We start from the raw sequence: 16,897 nt of genomic DNA on the forward strand, positions 1-16,897 counted from the left end.
ATATTTTCAACTACCCATCCTTTTTGGATGATAAAATTCATAAATTTTATTATATATTAATGTTTGTGAGCCAAGGAAAATATAGTAATACTGCTTTAATTTGAACATGTGAAAATGGTAGCTTTTCAGTGTTTGGGAGTCATGAACAAAAGCTCCTGCCACCTCTTAATGTTTGTCGATTCCTTCCCACAACTCATCAAATAACAGAAGAAAATTAAGTGGTGAAAATGGGTTACAAGTAGAATATTAATGACAGACCCCTCAGGTGACATTTAATTTCTGGAGTTCAGAAGCTTATTTTCAACTCTGCAGAAATTTTCTCACCGAGTTGATTATGAATGTGGATGTACTGGTAATATTCCATGAACTTATCTTGATTGAAGAAATTCTTATACACTTGACGTGCTCCGAACAGCCATATATCACTGTCATCGGTGATGGTTCCACTAGTTTGATCAGTCATATCCAGGTATGCACATTGTGCTTCTGCCTCCATGGGAGCAATAATATAAGGAATTCCAAAAAGTCGCAACAGTTCCTTCAAAAGAAAAGCGACTAAATTGCTGTAATCAAAAACAACACAATGGCAAATGTTCATCTCCACCCCAATATGAATAGTTGACATCATAAAACCCTTCTAGCATTCTTTGCATTCAAATTTTATTGATTTACTTTCAACTTCACTGTATAACACTAGCTTGATACTGACAATTGAAATTTCTAGTGCAGTGATTTTCAGTATTATTAATTTACATTATCACCTAAACATCTAAAAACTAGGAACCACATGGAAACATTGTTTTTGAATAAATGAATCAATGACTACCAAAAATATTTAGGGTTGAGATGACTTTAATTTTTTGTAATTTCCTCAAATTAAAAATTGAAATTATCCATAAAGTGTAAGCAAAATTAAACTGAAAAATACTTTCTACACCTCACAGTTTAATACCACTTTTATTTATGTTACAAGTGTAAAATTCAATACAAGCTTTTTTTTTAAAGGCAAAGCTTTGATTTTAAATAAGTAATGCATTAAAGCTGAAAATTGAGTCCAGTTGGTTTTGGAAATAGACTATGAGATGAGTCAAAAAACTCACCCAAAACAAAAAGTACTTTGAAAGCTCAAGCAATTCATAATATTTTAAAACAACATTACTTAACTCATCAGTTATTTCCCTCTATTTAAATGAATGGCAATACTGTTCTTGTAAGATATTTAACCTGTGACAGGTTATTTGGATAGGTTCTCCAAGGTACTTCCTTACTGGAATTCCTGAGGAGTCCACCATAAGAGTGCTGTGGTAGAAATATTTGGCAAACAGCTGTAGAAACATTTGGGGTTTCTACATTGGCTTTCCTATTGTCCAATTTTCCTAAAACTGCTGATAATTAAGCAGTGGAATGTGTCAGGTCCTTGGGTCATAGGTTTTATATCGGAGTGGCCTTCTCCTATGCAGGTTTCTTACCCGGGCTGGAGGGGTCTGCCTCCCCTCCTAGGTCGGTCCATACTGCCCGGACCGGGGCCGAGGCCGCCGCAGCTCACCCTGTGCCTGGACTGGGGCCGCCGCCTCCCACTCTCTGCCCGGATCGGGGCCTCTGCCTGCCCCACTCGACCGAGGCCGGGGCCGCCGTCTCCCCCTTGCTCCTGCCCGGATCGGGGCCGCCGCCGCCGCCTACCCTTCGCCCGGACCGGGGCCGGGGCCGCTGCTGCTCTCCCTGTGCCCGGACTGGGGCCGCCGCCTCCCACTCCCTGCCCGGACCGGGGCCTCCGCCTGCCTCACTCGACCGAGGCCGGGGCCGCCATCTCCCCCTTGCTCCTGCCCGTATCGGGGCCGCCGCCGTCTACCCTTCGCCCGGGCCGGGGCCGCTGCTGCTCTCCCTGTGCCCGGACTGGGTCCGCCGCCTCCAACTCTCTGCCCGGATCGGGGCCTACGCCTGCCTCACTCGACCGAGGCCGGGGCCGCCGTCTCCCCCTTGCTCCTGCCCGGATCGGGGCCGCCGCCGCCTACCCTTCGCCCGGACCGGGGCCGGGGCCGCTGCTGCTCTCCTTATATTCTTTTGTTAAACACCATAAAAGAAGCTCTTTAACATTTCAGATGAGAATCATTTATGAGAAGACTGACAGCATTTCTTCCTCTGAATTATTAAATGAAAGATTTGAACTCTGCTCCACACGGCCATGTGAGGGAGAACTACAGCTCAGCTTGCTTGGCCACGGCACACGAACCATGGGTGTAAAGGGTGGGGCCAGTACTGCGCGCACTGCACTCCACCTAAAAGCTCCTTTGCGCAGGCCCGAGGACAGGTCCACTTCCTCCCCCTCCACGTCCTCCCCCTCCACGTCCTCCCCCTCCACGTCCTCCCCCTCCACGTCCTCCCCCTCCACGTCCTCCCCCTCCACGTCCTCCCCCTCCACGTCCTCCCCCTCCACGTCCTCCCCTCCACGTCCTCCCCCTCCACGTCCTCCCCTCCACGTCCTCCCCCTCCACGTCCTCCCCCTCCACGTCCTCCCCCTCCACGTCCTCCCCCTCCACGTCCTCCCCCTCCACGTCCTCCCCCTCCACGTCCTCCCCTCCACGTCCTCCCCTCCACGTCCTCCCCCTCCACGTCCTCCCCCTCCACGTCCTCCCCCTCCACGTCCTCCCCCTCCACGTCCTCCCCCTCCACGTCCTCCCCCTCCACGTCCTCCCCTCCACGTCCTCCCACTCCACGTCCTCCCCCTCCACGTCCTCCCCCTCCACGTCCTCCCCCTCCACGTCCTCCCCCTCCACGTCCTCCCCCTCCACGTCCTCCCCCTCCACGTCCTCCCCCTCAAAAGATGCTCACAAACTCAAGCTAGCATGCTGGAAAATCAGAACCATGCTAGACAAGGCTGACAGCCACCGACCTGAACATCGGTCTGCCCTCATTGCATATGAACTCCTCAGACTTGACATCGACATAGCTGCTCTCAGTGAAGTCCGCCTGGCAGATATAGGCAGCCTCCAAGAACGCGGCGCGGGCTACACACTCTACTGGTCTGGCAAGCCTTCGGATGAACGACGCCTATCTGGTGTAGGCTTCATGGTCAAGAGCTTCATTGCCTCCAAACTCGAAAACCTTCCGACAGGCTTCTCGGACCGAATCATGTCCATGCGACTCCCCCTTCAAAACAAGCGTCACATCACCCTCATCAGTGTCTATGCTCCAACCCTCCAGGCGGAACCAGCAGAAAAGGACAAGTTCTACACCGACCTGCGCAACCTCATCCAACGCACCCCTACAGCCGACAAGGTTGTCATCCTGGGCGACTTCAACGCTCGTGTCGGCAAAGACCCAGAAACCTGGCCAGGAATCCTGGGCAAGCATGACGTCGGCAAGTGCAACGACAATGGGCGCCTCCTGTTGGAGCTCTGCGCAGAACAGCGGCTTGTCATTACAAACACCCTTTTTCAGCAGAGGGACAGCCTTAAGACCACCTGGATGCATCCCCGATCCAAACACAGGCACCTCCTGGACTACATCCTGGTGCGAGAAAGTGACAAACGAGATGTGCTCCACACCAGGGTCATGCCTAGCGCGGAATGCCACACTGACCACCGGCTGGTTCGCTGCAAGCTCAACCTTCACTTCAAGCCAAAGCCCAGGAACAATAAAGCCCCCAGAAAGAGGTTCAATGTTGGAAACCTGCAGTCAGACGAAGCGAGAGGAAACTTCCAGGCAAACCTCAAAGCAAAGCTCGACGATGCAACCCGCCTCACGGACCCGTCCCCTGAAACCCTCTGGGATCAGTTGAAGACTACCATACTGCAATCCACTGAAGAGGTACTGGGCTTCTCCTCCAGGAAAAACAAGGACTGGTTTGACGAAAACAGCCAGGAAATCCAGGAGCTGCTGGCAAAGAAGCGAGCTGCCCACCAGGCTCACCTTACAAAGCCGTCCTGTCCAGAGAAGAAACAAGCCTTCCGTCGCGCATGTAGCCATCTTCAGCGCAAACTCCGGGAGATCCAAAATGAGTGGTGGACTAGCCTCGCCAAACGAACCCAGCTCAGCACGGACATTGGCGACTTCAGGGGTTTCTACGAGGCTCTGAAGGCTGTGTACGGCCCCTCACCCCAAGTCTAAAGCCTGCTGCGCAGCTCAGACGGCAAAGTCCTCCTCAGCGACAAGATCTCCATCCTCAACCGATGGTCAGAACACTTCCAATCTCTTTTCAGTGCCAACCGCTCAGTCCAAATTTCCGCCCTGCTCCAGCTCCCTCAACAGCCCCTAAGGCTAGAGCTGGATAAGGTTCTCACCCTGGATGAGACATATAAGGCAATCGAACAACTGAAAAGTGGCAAAGCAGCAGGTATGGATGGAATCCCCCCAGAGGTCTGGAAGGCTGGCGGCAAAACTCTGCATGCCAAACTGCATGAGTTTTTCAAGCTTTGTTGGGACCAAGGAAAACTGCCTCAGGATCTTCGTGATGCCACCATCATCACCCTGTACAAAAACAAAGGCGAGAAATCAGACTGCTCAAACTACAGGGAATCACGTTGCTCTCCATTGCAGGCAAAATCTTCGCTAGGATTCTACTAAATAGAATAATACCTAGTGTCGCCGAGAATATTCTCCCAGAATCACAGTGCGGCTTTCGCGCAAACAGAGGAACTACTGACATGGTCTTTGCCCTCAGACAGCTCCAAGAAAAGTGCAGAGAACAAAACAAAGGACTCTACATCACCTTTGTTGACCTCACCAAAGCCTTCGACACCGTGAGCAGGAAAGGGCTTTGGCAAATACTAGAGCGCATCGGATGTCCCCCAAAGTTCCTCAACATGATTATCCAACTGCACGAAAACCAACAAGGTCGGGTCAGATACAGCAATGAGCTCTCTGAACCCTTCTCCATTAACAATGGCGTGAAGCAAGGCTGTGTTCTCGCACCAACCCTCTTTTCTTTTTTTTTTTTTTTTTTTAAATTTTTTATTTTTCACACCATAAATCACAATAGCCATGATATACACTTTTTCTTTTCCACACATTTACAGTGACTTTTTCTCCCTCCCCCCTCCCTCCTCCCAAGCCACCCCCCCATCCCCCCCCCTCTCATCCATTTTAGTTATACAATCTAGGTTGCATTAATTCAGTTAGACAATGTTGTCATTCAACAAAAATACACCAGAAATTCTACTGAGTCCATTCTTTTCTTTTCTTCTCCTTCCATCAACTTAGGTAATGTTTGTTCCCGGTAGGTTTTCGCTATTGTATTTAATGTAAGGCTCCCATACTTGTTCGAATATTTCAATATTATTTCTTAAACTATATGTTATTTTTTCTAATGGAATACATTTATTCATTTCTATATACCATTGTTGTATTTTCAAATTATCTTCCAATTTCCAGGTTGACATAATACATTTTTTTGCTACGGCTAGGGCTATCTTAACAAATCTTTTTTGTGCATCCTCCAAGTCAATTCCAAATTCTTTATTTTTTTATGTTACTTAGGAGAAAGATCTCTGGATTCTTTGGTATATTGTTTTCTGTTATTTTATTTAATATCTGATTGAGATCATCCCAAAATTTTTCTACTCTCTCACATGTCCAGATTGCATGAATTGTTGTTCCCCTTTCTTTTTTACATCGAAAACATCTATCAGATACTGTTGGGTCCCATTTATTTAACTTTTGCGGTGTAATGTATAGTCTGTGTAACCAATTATATTGTATCATACGCAGCCTCGTATTTATTGTATTTCTCATCGTTCCAAAGCATAACTTCTCCCATGTTTCCTTTTTTATCTTTATATTTAAATCTTGTTCCCATTTTTGTTTAGTTTTACCATTTGTTTCCTCATTTTCCTTTTCTTGCAGTTTAATATACATATTTTTTATAAATCTTTTGATTAACATTGTATCTGTAATCACATATTCAAGGTTACTTCCCTCTGGTAAACTCAAGTTGCTTCCTAATTTATCTTTCAAGTAGGATCTCAGTTGGTAATATGCCAGCGCTGTATCTCCCGTTATATTGTACTTATCTCTCATTTGTTCAAAGGATAAGAATCTACTTCCTGAAAAACAATTTTCTATTCTTTTAATCCCTTTTTTTTCCCATTTTCTAAAGGCAAGGTTGTCTATTGTAAAAGGGAGTAGCTTATTTTGCGTCAATATTAGTTTTGGTATTTGGTAATTTATTTTATTTCTTTCTACATGAATCTTCTTCCATATATTGAGGAGATGGTGTAATACTGGAGAAGTTCTATGTTGTACCAATTTTTCGTCCCATTTATATAATATGTGTTCAGGTATCTTTTCCCCTATTTTATCTAATTCTAGTCTCGTCCAGTCTGGTTTTTCCCTTGTTTGATAAAAATCTGATAGGTACCTTAATTGTGCGGCTCTATAATAATTTTTGAAGTTTGGCAGTTGTAAGCCTCCTTGTTTATACCATTCTGTTAATTTGTCTAGTGCTATCCTCGGTTTCCCCCCTCTCCATAAAAATCTCCTTATTATTTTCTTTAACTCTTTGAAGAATTTTTCTGTCAGTTGTATTGGCAATGCCTGAAATAAGTATAGTATCCTTGGAAAAATGTTCATTTTAATACAGTTTATCCTTCCTATCAGTGTTAGTGGTAGCTCTTTCCAATGCTCTAAATCGTCCTGTAATTTTTTCATTAGTGGATTGTAATTGAGTTTATATAATTGGCCTAGATTTTTGTTTATTTGCACACCTAGGTATCTTATTGCCTGCGTTTGCCATCTGAATGGGGATTCCTCCTTAAATTTTGAGAAATCCGCATTATTCATAGGCATTGCTTCACTTTTATTTACGTTTATCTTGTATCCCGACACTTCTCCATATTCCTTCAATTTCTTATATAGTTCTTTTATTGATAGTTCTGGTTCTGTTAAGTACACTATCACATCATCTGCAAACAGACTGATTTTATATTCCCTGTCTTTTATTTTTATTCCTTTTATATTATTATCTCTTCTTATCGATTCTGCTAGTGGTTCTATAGCTAGCGCAAACAATAATGGTGATAGTGGGCATCCCTGCCGCGTTGACCTGCTTAAGTTAAATTGCTTTGATACATGTCCATTTACTGTCACTTTCGCTAACGGTCCCTTATATAATGCTTTAATCCAATTAATATACTTCTCCGGTAAACTGAATTTTTGCAATACTTTGAACAAGTAATTCCATTCTACTCTGTCGAAGGCCTTCTCTGCGTCTAAAGCAACTGCTACTGCCGGTGCTTTATTTCCTTCTACTGCATGAATTAAGTTAATAAATTTACAAATATTGTCTGTTGTGCGTCTTTTTTTGATAAATCCAGTTTGGTCTAAATTTACCATTTTCGGTACCTGTTCTGCTAATCTGTTCGCTAATAGTTTAGCTATTATCTTATAATCTGTGTTTAGCAGAGATATTGGTCTATATGACGCTGGTGAGATTGGATCTTTCCCTTGTTTTAGTATCACTGTAATTATTGCTGTTTTACATGAATCTGGTAAGTTTTGTGTCTCATCAATCTGGTTGATTACATCCAGGAGGGGCGGTATTATTAGGTCTTTAAATGTTTTGTAGAATTCTATTGGGAGTCCATCCTCTCCTGGTGTCTTATTATTTGGTAAATTTTTTATTATCTCTTGTATTTCTACTGTTCCAAATGGTTCTGTTAATTTATTTTGTTCCTCTATTTGTAGTTTTGGTAGTTCAATTTTAGTCAAAAATTCATCTATTTTCCCTTCTTTCCCTTCGTTTTCGGTTCGGTATAATTGTTCATAGAATTCTCTGAAGTTTTCCTTAATTTCTTTTGGATTATATGTAATTTGTTTGTCTTTTTTCCTTGTTGCCAATACCATTTTCTTAGTTTGCTCTGTCTTAAGCTGCCATGCTAGGATTTTGTGTGTTTTTTCCCCTAGTTCATAATATTTCTGTTTTGTCTTCATTATATTCTTCTCCACCTTATATGTTTGTAATGTTTCATATTTTATTTTTTTATCCGCCAATTCTCTTCTTTTGGTTGTATCTTCCTTTATTGCTAATTTTTTTTCTATGTTTATTATTTCCCTTTCCAACTGCTCTGTTTCCTGATTATAGTCCTTCTTCATCTTGGTTGCATAACTTATTATTTGCCCTCTAATGAATGCTTTCATTGCGTCCCATAGTATAAACTTATCTTCCACTGATTCCGTATTTACTTCAAAGTACATTTTTAATTGTTTTTCAATAAATTCTCTAAAATCCTGTCTTTTAAGTAGCATGGGGTTTAATCTCCATCTATACATTCTTGGAGGGATGTCTTCTAGCTCTATTGCCAATAACAGGGGTGAGTGGTCCGATAATAGTCTAGCTTTATATTCCGTTTTCCTAACTCTCCCTTGTATGTGGGCTGATATCAGGAATAGGTCTATCCTTGAGTATGTTTTATGTCTAGTCGAGTAGTATGAGTATTCCTTTTCTTTTGGGTTTTGTTTCCTCCATATGTCCACAAGTTTCATTTCTTGCATTGATTTAATTATAAATTTGGTTACTTTGTTCTTCCTGTTAATTTTTTTCCCCGTTTTATCCATATTTGGATCCAAATTCAGATTGAAATCCCCTCCTATTAGTATGTTCCCTTGCGTATTAGCTACCTTCAAAAAGATATCTTGCATAAACTTTTGATCTTCTTCGTTAGGTGAATATATATTAAGTAGATTCCAAAGCTCTGAATATATCTGACATTTTATCATAACATATCTCCCTGCTGGATCTATTATTTCCTCTTCTATTTTAAATGGCACCAACCCTCTTTTCAATCTTCTTCAGCATGATGCTGAACCAAGCCATGAAAGACCCCAACAATGAAGACGCTGATTACATCCGGTACCGCACGGATGGCAGTCTCTTCAATCTGAGGCGCCTGCAAGCTCACACCAAGACACAAGAGCAACTTGTCCGTGAACTACTCTTTGCAGACGATGCCGCTTTAGTTGCCCATTCAGAGCCAGCTCTTCAGCGCTTGATGTCCTGCTTTGCGGAAACTGCCAAAATGTTTGGCCTGGAAGTCAGCCTGAAGAAAACTGAGGTCCTCCATCAGCCAGCTCCCCACCATGACTACCAGCCCCCCCACATCTCCATCGGGCACACAAAACTCAAAACGGTCAACCAGTTTACCTATCTCGGCTGCACCATTTCATCAGATGCAAGGATCGACAATGAGATAGACAACAGACTCGCCAAGGCAAATAGCGCCTTTGGAAGACAACACAAAAGTGTCTGGAAAAACAACCAACTGAAAAACCTCACAAAGATAAGTGTATACAGAGCCGTTGTCATACCCACACTCCTCTTCGGCTCCGAATCATGGGTCTACCGGCACCACCTACGGCTCCTAGAACGCTTCCACCAGCGTTGTCTCCGCTCCATCCTCAACATCCATTGGAGCGCTTTCATCCCTAACGTCGAAGTACTCGAGATGGCAGAGGTCGACAGCATCGAGTCCACGCTGCTGAAGATCCAGCTGCGCTGGATGGGTCACGTCTCCAGAATGGAGGACCATCGCCTTCCCAAGATCGTGTTATATGGTGAGCTCTCCACTGGCCACTGTGACAGAGGTGCACCAAAGAAAAGGTACAAGGACTGCCTAAAGAAATCTCTTGGTGCCTGCCAGTGGGCTGATAACGCCTCAAACCGTGCATCTTGGCGCCTCACAGTTTGGCGGGCAGCAACCTCCTTTGAAGAAGACCGCAGAGCCCACCTCACTGACAAAAGGCAAAGGAGGAAAAACCCAACACCCAACCCCAACCAACCAATTTTCCCCTGCAACCGCTGCAACCGTGTCTGCCTGTCCCGCATCGGACTTGTCAGCCACAAACGAGCCTGCAGCTGACGTGGACTTTTTACCCCCTCCATAAATCTTCGTCCGCGAAGCCAAGCCAAAGAAAGAAGAAGGAATGTGTCAAATGTGTCAAACAAGGCAAAATCTCAAATGTTCATCAAAGTACGTCATATAAATTTGGAGAATGCGTGTGAAAACATTATAGAAATGAAGATTTTATGGGATGAGAAGGACACGGAAAGATTTAAAATAAACAACTAGGAGCAACACAGTTATACAATAATGAAAAGACTTTTCAAATCAGGCAGCATCTATGGTGAGAAGAAGTTCATGACCTTTCATATTGTACAGAATGTTCCTATTCTCATTCCTGTAAAACCAACATTTGTTATTCAGCTTACAGATCAAAGATTAATACACCATAAAATTATTTTACCTGACTGTCCAAGTACATTTGTCCTGTGATCGTAGCAGCAACACGCTCTTGCTGTTGTTTCTGAGTTTGTAGGCTAGACTGTTTCAATAACAAGCTGTTTTCTAGTTCCTCCTCTTCATCCTACACCACAGGAGATATATTTTAAAAAATCCAATTATTTAATTTAATAAAATAATCAACAAACTGCATTCTTAAACTTACTGAAAATATTTAAAGTTGTTTGACAAACAATGCAAAGACAGAAAGTAGCTCAACTAAAATATTTTTTTAATCTCCAGTCCTTACACCAAATATGAATTAGGGTAAATGGCTACTTGGCCAATCTTCCCTCTTCACCTGGCCTTCCTGGTAAACAGAATACAGTGGAATCCTGTTATAACACAATAGTTGGGGTCCAAAAAAAACCTGAGGTTTCACCGTGTACAATCTATATTCACATCGATTGTGGCAGAAACTCACAACCACATTTGCAGCAGCACTCAAACCCCCTCCCACTCTGTTCACGGCTCTGTTCTCGTGAACCTTCTCTGCACTCTCTCTATTTTGTTTATATCTTTCCTATAATTTGGTGACCAAAACTGTACACAGTACTCCAAATTTGGCCTCACCAATGCCTTGTACATAGAAACATAGAAGATAGGAGCAGGAGTAGGTCATTCGACCCTTCGAGCCTGCTCCGCCATTCAACGAGATCATGGCTGATCTTAAAGTTCAGTACCCCGTCCCCGCCTTCTCTCCGTAACCTTTAATACCCTTATACTGAAGAAATATATCTAATGCCCTCTGAAATATATTTAATGAACCTGCCTCTACTGCCCTCTGTGGCAATGAATTCCACAGATTCACCACCCTCTGGGTAAAGAAATTCCTCCTCATCTCGGTCCTAAATGGTTTGCCTATTATCCTCAAACCATGGCCCCGGGTTCTGGATTTTCCCATCATTGGAAACATCCCATCTGCATCCATTCTGTCCAGTCCTGCCAGAATTTTATGTCTCTATGAGATCCCCTCTCAATCTTCCAAACTCCAGTGAGTACAATCCCAATTTGTGCAATCTTTCCTCATAAGTCATTCCTGCCATTCCAGGTATCAGCCTGGTGAATCGCCTCTGCACTCCCTCCATTGCAAGAACATCCTTCCTTAGATAAGGTGACCAAAACTGCACACAATACTCCAGGTGTGGTCTCACCAAGGCCCTGTACAGGTGCAGTAAGGCATCCTTGTTCCTATACTCAAACCCTCTTGATATGAAGGCCAACATACCATTTTTCTTTTTAACCGCCTGCTGTACCTGTATGCTCGCCTTCAGAGACTGGTGTACAAGTACCCCTAGGTCTCTCTGCACTTTCCCATCTCTTAATATATTGCCATTCAAATAGTAATCTACCCTCCGGTTCGTATTACCAAAGTGGATAACCTCACATTTATCCACATTGTAGTGCATTTGCCATGTATCTGCCCAGTCCCTCAATTTATCCAAATCAAACTGGAGCTTCCTGACCCCCTCTTCTGTGCACACAACCCCTCCTAGCTTAGTGTCATCTGCAAATTTGGAGATATTACATCCAATCCCCTCATCCAGATCATTAATGTAAATTGTGAACAGCTGGGGTCCCAGTACAGATCCCTGTGGCACCCCACTGGTCACCGCCTGCCACTCAGAAAACAAGCCATTTATCCCAACTCTCTGTTTTCTACCTGCCAGCCAGTTCTCAATCCACATCAATACTTTGCCCCCAATCCCATGAGCCTTGATTTTGGAAGCCAGTCGTTTATGCGGGACCTTATCGAAGGCCTTTTGGAAGTCCAGGTACACCACATCCACTGCCTCTCATAACCTCCCTACTCTTGAATTCAATACTCTGATTTATGAAGGCCAACATTCCAAATGCCTTCTTCACCACACCATCTACCGGAGTATCAGCCTTGAGAGTACTATTTATCACAACTCCTAAAGCAGATGACTCTGTACGTCCCCTCGTATGGTGCGCTCCCCTTTGCACATAAACACATTCACAGGTGCAAGTCCTTGGGGACAAAAGAATTGGGCTGGCTATGTGGCGGGGCTGTGGGGGGCCAGTCTTTCCCTCAGGTGTTTCAGTGCAACTGTTGGTTTTTCTGGATCCTTGGTGGCAGCCAAGAACTCTCCCAGGATTACCAAGAGTGCACCATAGACCATCTCTGCTGCAGAGGCATTAAAGTCCTCTTTTGTCATGGTGTGTATCCTCAGAAGAAGCCAAGGCAGTTCATCCACCCACTTGGGCCCTTTGAGCTGGGCCATCAGGGCTGCTTTTAAGTGTCTGTGGAACCACTTCACCAACCCATTGGCCTACAGGTGATATGCTGTGGTATGGTGGAATTGGGTTCCCAAGAGTTTGGTTAGCACTGCCCAGAGGCCTGAGGTAAACTGTGCTCCCGTTAGAGGTGAGATGTTCTGGAACTCCGAACCTGGATTCCCAGGTGTTGATTAGTGCCCTGGCGCAGGTATCCGTGGTTGTGTCTGCCATTGGGACCACCTCTGGCCACCTCATGGAGTGGTCAACCATAGTGAGGAGGTATCTTGCCCCAATGGAAACCAGCAGTGACCCTACGATGTCAACATGGACGTGGCTGAACCTAAACCTTGCTAGCTCAAAAGTTTGGGGAGATGCTTTAGTGTGAGTTTGCACCTTTGACGCACGTCTTGGCCTACTGACTGACCTGCTTGCAGAGCCCGTGCCAGACGAACCTGCTAGCCACCATCTTTACTGTAGTTCTGATGGCTGGATGTGCCAGTTTGTGCACCTCATCGAAGACCTGCCATCTCCATGCTGCTAGTACAATGGGACGGGGTTTGCCAGTGGAGATGTCGCAGAGGAGTGTCTGATTGCCAGGGGCGATGACGACATCCTCGAGCCGTAGCCTAGAAAGCATCGTCCTGTATGCCGGGTCTCACATGTTGTGCCCTGACTAGGGCTGAATAGTCTATGCCCTGGGATAGGGCGTGGACAGATTCGATAGCGGGACGGGAGAGTACATTGGCTAACAAGTTGCTCTTGCCAGGAATATTCATATTATTCGGGTAGACATAAAATATACTCAAGGATAGACCTATTCCTGTTATCAGCCCAGATTCAAGGGAGAGTTAGGAAAACGGAATATTAAGCTAGACTATTATTGGACCACTTATCTCTGTTATTGGCAATAGAGCTAGAGGACATCCCACCAAAAATGTATAGATGGAGATTAAACTCCATGCTACTTAAAAGACAGAATTTTAGAGAATTCATTGAATGACAACTTAAAATGTACTTTGAAATAAATACAGAATCAGTGAAAGATAAGTTTATACTATGGGACGCAATGAAAGCGTTCATCAGAGGGCAAATTATAAGTTATGTAACTAAGATGAAGAAGGACTACAATCGGGAAACAGAACAGTTGGAAAGGGAAATAACAAATACAGAAAAAGAATTAGCAATAAAGGAAGATACAACTAAAAGAAGAGAATTGACAGACAAAAAAAAATATGAAACACTACAAACATGTTATATAAGGTGGAGAAGAACATAATGAAGACAAAACAGAAATATTATGAGCTAGGAGAAAAAACGCACAAAATACTAGCATGGCAGCTTAAGACAGAAAGAAACTAAAAGAATGGTATTGGCATTAAGGAAAAAGGACAAACAAATTACATATAATCCAAAGGAGATCAATGAAAACTTTAGGGAATTCTACGAGCAACTATATCAAACTGAAAACGAAGGGAAGGAAGACAAAATAGATGAATTTCTAACTAAAATTGAATTACCGAAATTACAAACAGAGGAGCAAAATAAATTAATAAAACCATTTGAAATAGAAGAATTACAGGAGATAATAAAAAAACTACCGAACAATAAAACACCAGGAGAGGATGGATTCCCAATAGAATTCTATAAAACATTTAAAGACTTATTAACTCCTCCCCTCCTGGAAGTAATCAACCAGATTGATAAAACACAAAGCATACCAGATTCATGCAAAACAGCAATAATTACAGTAATACCAAAGACAGGGAAAGATCCACTTGCACCAGCTTCATATAGACCAATATCTCTACTTAACACAGATTACAAGATAATAGCTAGACTATTAGCAAACAGATTGGCCAACTATGTACCAAAAATAGTAAATCTAGACCAAACTGGATTTATTAAAAAAAGTTGAATAACAGACAATATCTGTAAATTTATTAACTTAATTCATGCAGTAGAAGGAAATAAAACTCCAACAGTAGCGGTTGCTTTAGACACAGAGAAGGCCTTTGACAGAGTAGAATGGAATTATTTATTCAAAGTACTACAAAAATTCAGCCTACCAGAGAAATATATTAATTGGATTAAAGCATTATATAAGGGGCCATTGGCGAAAGTGACAGTAAATGGATATATATCAAAACAATTTAACTTAAGCAGATCAACAAGGCAGGGATGTCCACTATCTCCCTCACTGTTCATGTTAGCTATAGAACCGCTAGCAGAACTGATAAGAACAGAAAATAAAATAAGAGGGATAAAAATAAAAGAGAAGGAACATAACATCAGTCTATTTGCAGATGATGTTATAATATACTTAACAGAACCAGAAATATCAATAAAAGAATTACATAGGAAATTGAAGGAATATGGAGAAGTATCGGGGTAGAAGATCAACACAAATAAAAATGAAGCAATGCCAATGAATAATGCGGATTTCACAAAGTTTAAGAAAGAATCGCAATTTAGATGGCAAATACAAGCAATGCGATACCTAGGTATATAACTAAATAAAAACCTTGGCCATCTATATAAACTCAATTACCATCCATTAATGAAAAAATTACAAGACGACTTAGAGCATTGGAAAGACTTACCACTAACACTGATAGGAAGGATAAACTGTATTAAAATGAACATTTTCCCAAGGATACAATACCTATTTCAGTCATTACCAATACACCTAACAGAGAAATTCTTCAAGGAGTTAAAGAAAATAATAAGGAAATTCTTATGGAAAGGAGGGAAACCAAGGAAAGCACTAGATAAATTAACAGAATGGTACAAACAAGGAGGCTTACAACTACCAAACTTTAAGAATTATTATAGTGCCGCACAATTAAGATACCTATCAGATTTTTATCAAACAAGGGAAAAACCAGATTGGACCAGATTAGAACTAGATGAAATAGGGGAGAAGATACCTGAACATATACTATATAAATGGGATGAAAAATTGGTGCAACGTAGGAATTCACCAGTATTGCATCATCTGCTCAACATTTGGAAGAAGATTCATGTAGAAAGGAATAAAACAAATTACCAACTACCAAAACTAATATTGATGCAAAATCAGCTAATCCCTTTTAAAATAGATAACCTTTCCTTTAGAGAATGGGAGAGAAAAGGGATCAAAAGAATAGAAAATTGTTTTTCGGGAAATAAATTATTATCCTTTGAAGAAATGAAGGATAAATATAATATAACTCACGATACAATGTTTGCATACTACCAACTGAAAACCTACTTGAAGGACAAATTGGGAAACAGTCTGAGGTTACCAGAAGGAAGCAATTTTGAATATGTGATTACAGACACAATGATAATTAAAAAATTTGTAACAAACATGTACATCAAACTGCAAGAAAAGGAGAACGAGGAAACAAATGGTAAACCTAAACAAAAATGGAAACAAGATCTAAACATAAAGATAAAGAATGAAACATTGGAAAAGCTATGCTCCGGAACTATGAGAAATACAATAAACACGAGGTTACGCATGATACAATATAACTGGATACACAGGCTATACATCACACCTCAAAAGTTAAATAAATGGGACCCAACAGTATCAGACAGATGTTTTCGCTGTAAAAAGGAAACGGGAACAACAATTCATGCAATTTGGACATGTGAGAAAGTGGAAAAATTTTGGGAAAATCTAAACCAGATATTAAACAAAATCACAAAAAGCAATATACCAAAAAACTCAGAGATCTTCCTCCTAAGTAATATAAGAAACAAAGAATTTGGACTCGATTTGGATGGAGAACAAAAAAGATTTGTTATGATAGCCCTAGCTATAGCAAAAAAAATGTATTATGTCAACCTGGAAATTAGAAGACAACTTGAGAATACAACAATGGTATATAGAAATGAATAAATGTATTTCATTAGAAAAAATAACATATAATTTAAGAAATAACATTACAATATTCAAACAAATATGGGAGCCATACATGAAACACAATAGAAAAATCCTACCATGGACTTCCACTACCTAAAATGACAGAAGGAGAAGATAACGAAAAGAACTGACTCAGTAAAATTTCTTGTTTATTTTTATTAAGTGACAACATTGTTTAATGGGTTTAATGTATCTTATAGATTGAACTTCAAATAAATGGGGAAGGGGGTGAGGGAGGGAGGGAAGGGAGGGGGAAAAAAGGGGGAGAAAACGACACTGTACATATTTAAGAAGAAAAATGCCTGTATGTATTTTGGTCAATATGGTTTATAGTGTGAAAAATAAAAAAAAATTTAAAAAAAGTTGCTCTTGCCAGCGACGTGTTGGATGTTCTTGGTGAATTCAGACATGTAGAAAAGGTGCCTCTGCTGCCTAGTCGACCATAGGTCAGACAGTTTGTGGAAGGTAAAAGTTA

The 16,897-nt window shown here is 42.0% G+C and overlaps 1 protein-coding gene across 4 annotated transcripts in view; it reads right to left on the minus strand.

Moving 5' to 3' along the window:
• Nucleotides 1-16,897, minus strand: part of ercc5 (excision repair cross-complementation group 5) — a 72,188-nt gene that overhangs the window by 8,213 nt on the left and 47,078 nt on the right. For all 4 annotated transcript variants that reach the window (XM_069890682.1, XM_069890681.1, XM_069890683.1 and 1 more), the window contains exons 11-12: nucleotides 10,237-10,356; nucleotides 325-538 (exon numbers count right to left, since the gene is read on the minus strand). In XM_069890682.1, the coding sequence (XP_069746783.1) occupies nucleotides 325-538; nucleotides 10,237-10,356 (334 nt within the window). The remainder of the gene's footprint in view (nucleotides 1-324; nucleotides 539-10,236; nucleotides 10,357-16,897) is intronic.

Source organism: Narcine bancroftii, chromosome 7 (genome assembly GCF_036971445.1).
Source record: "Narcine bancroftii isolate sNarBan1 chromosome 7, sNarBan1.hap1, whole genome shotgun sequence".
Classification (NCBI taxonomy): domain Eukaryota; kingdom Metazoa; phylum Chordata; class Chondrichthyes; order Torpediniformes; family Narcinidae; genus Narcine; species Narcine bancroftii.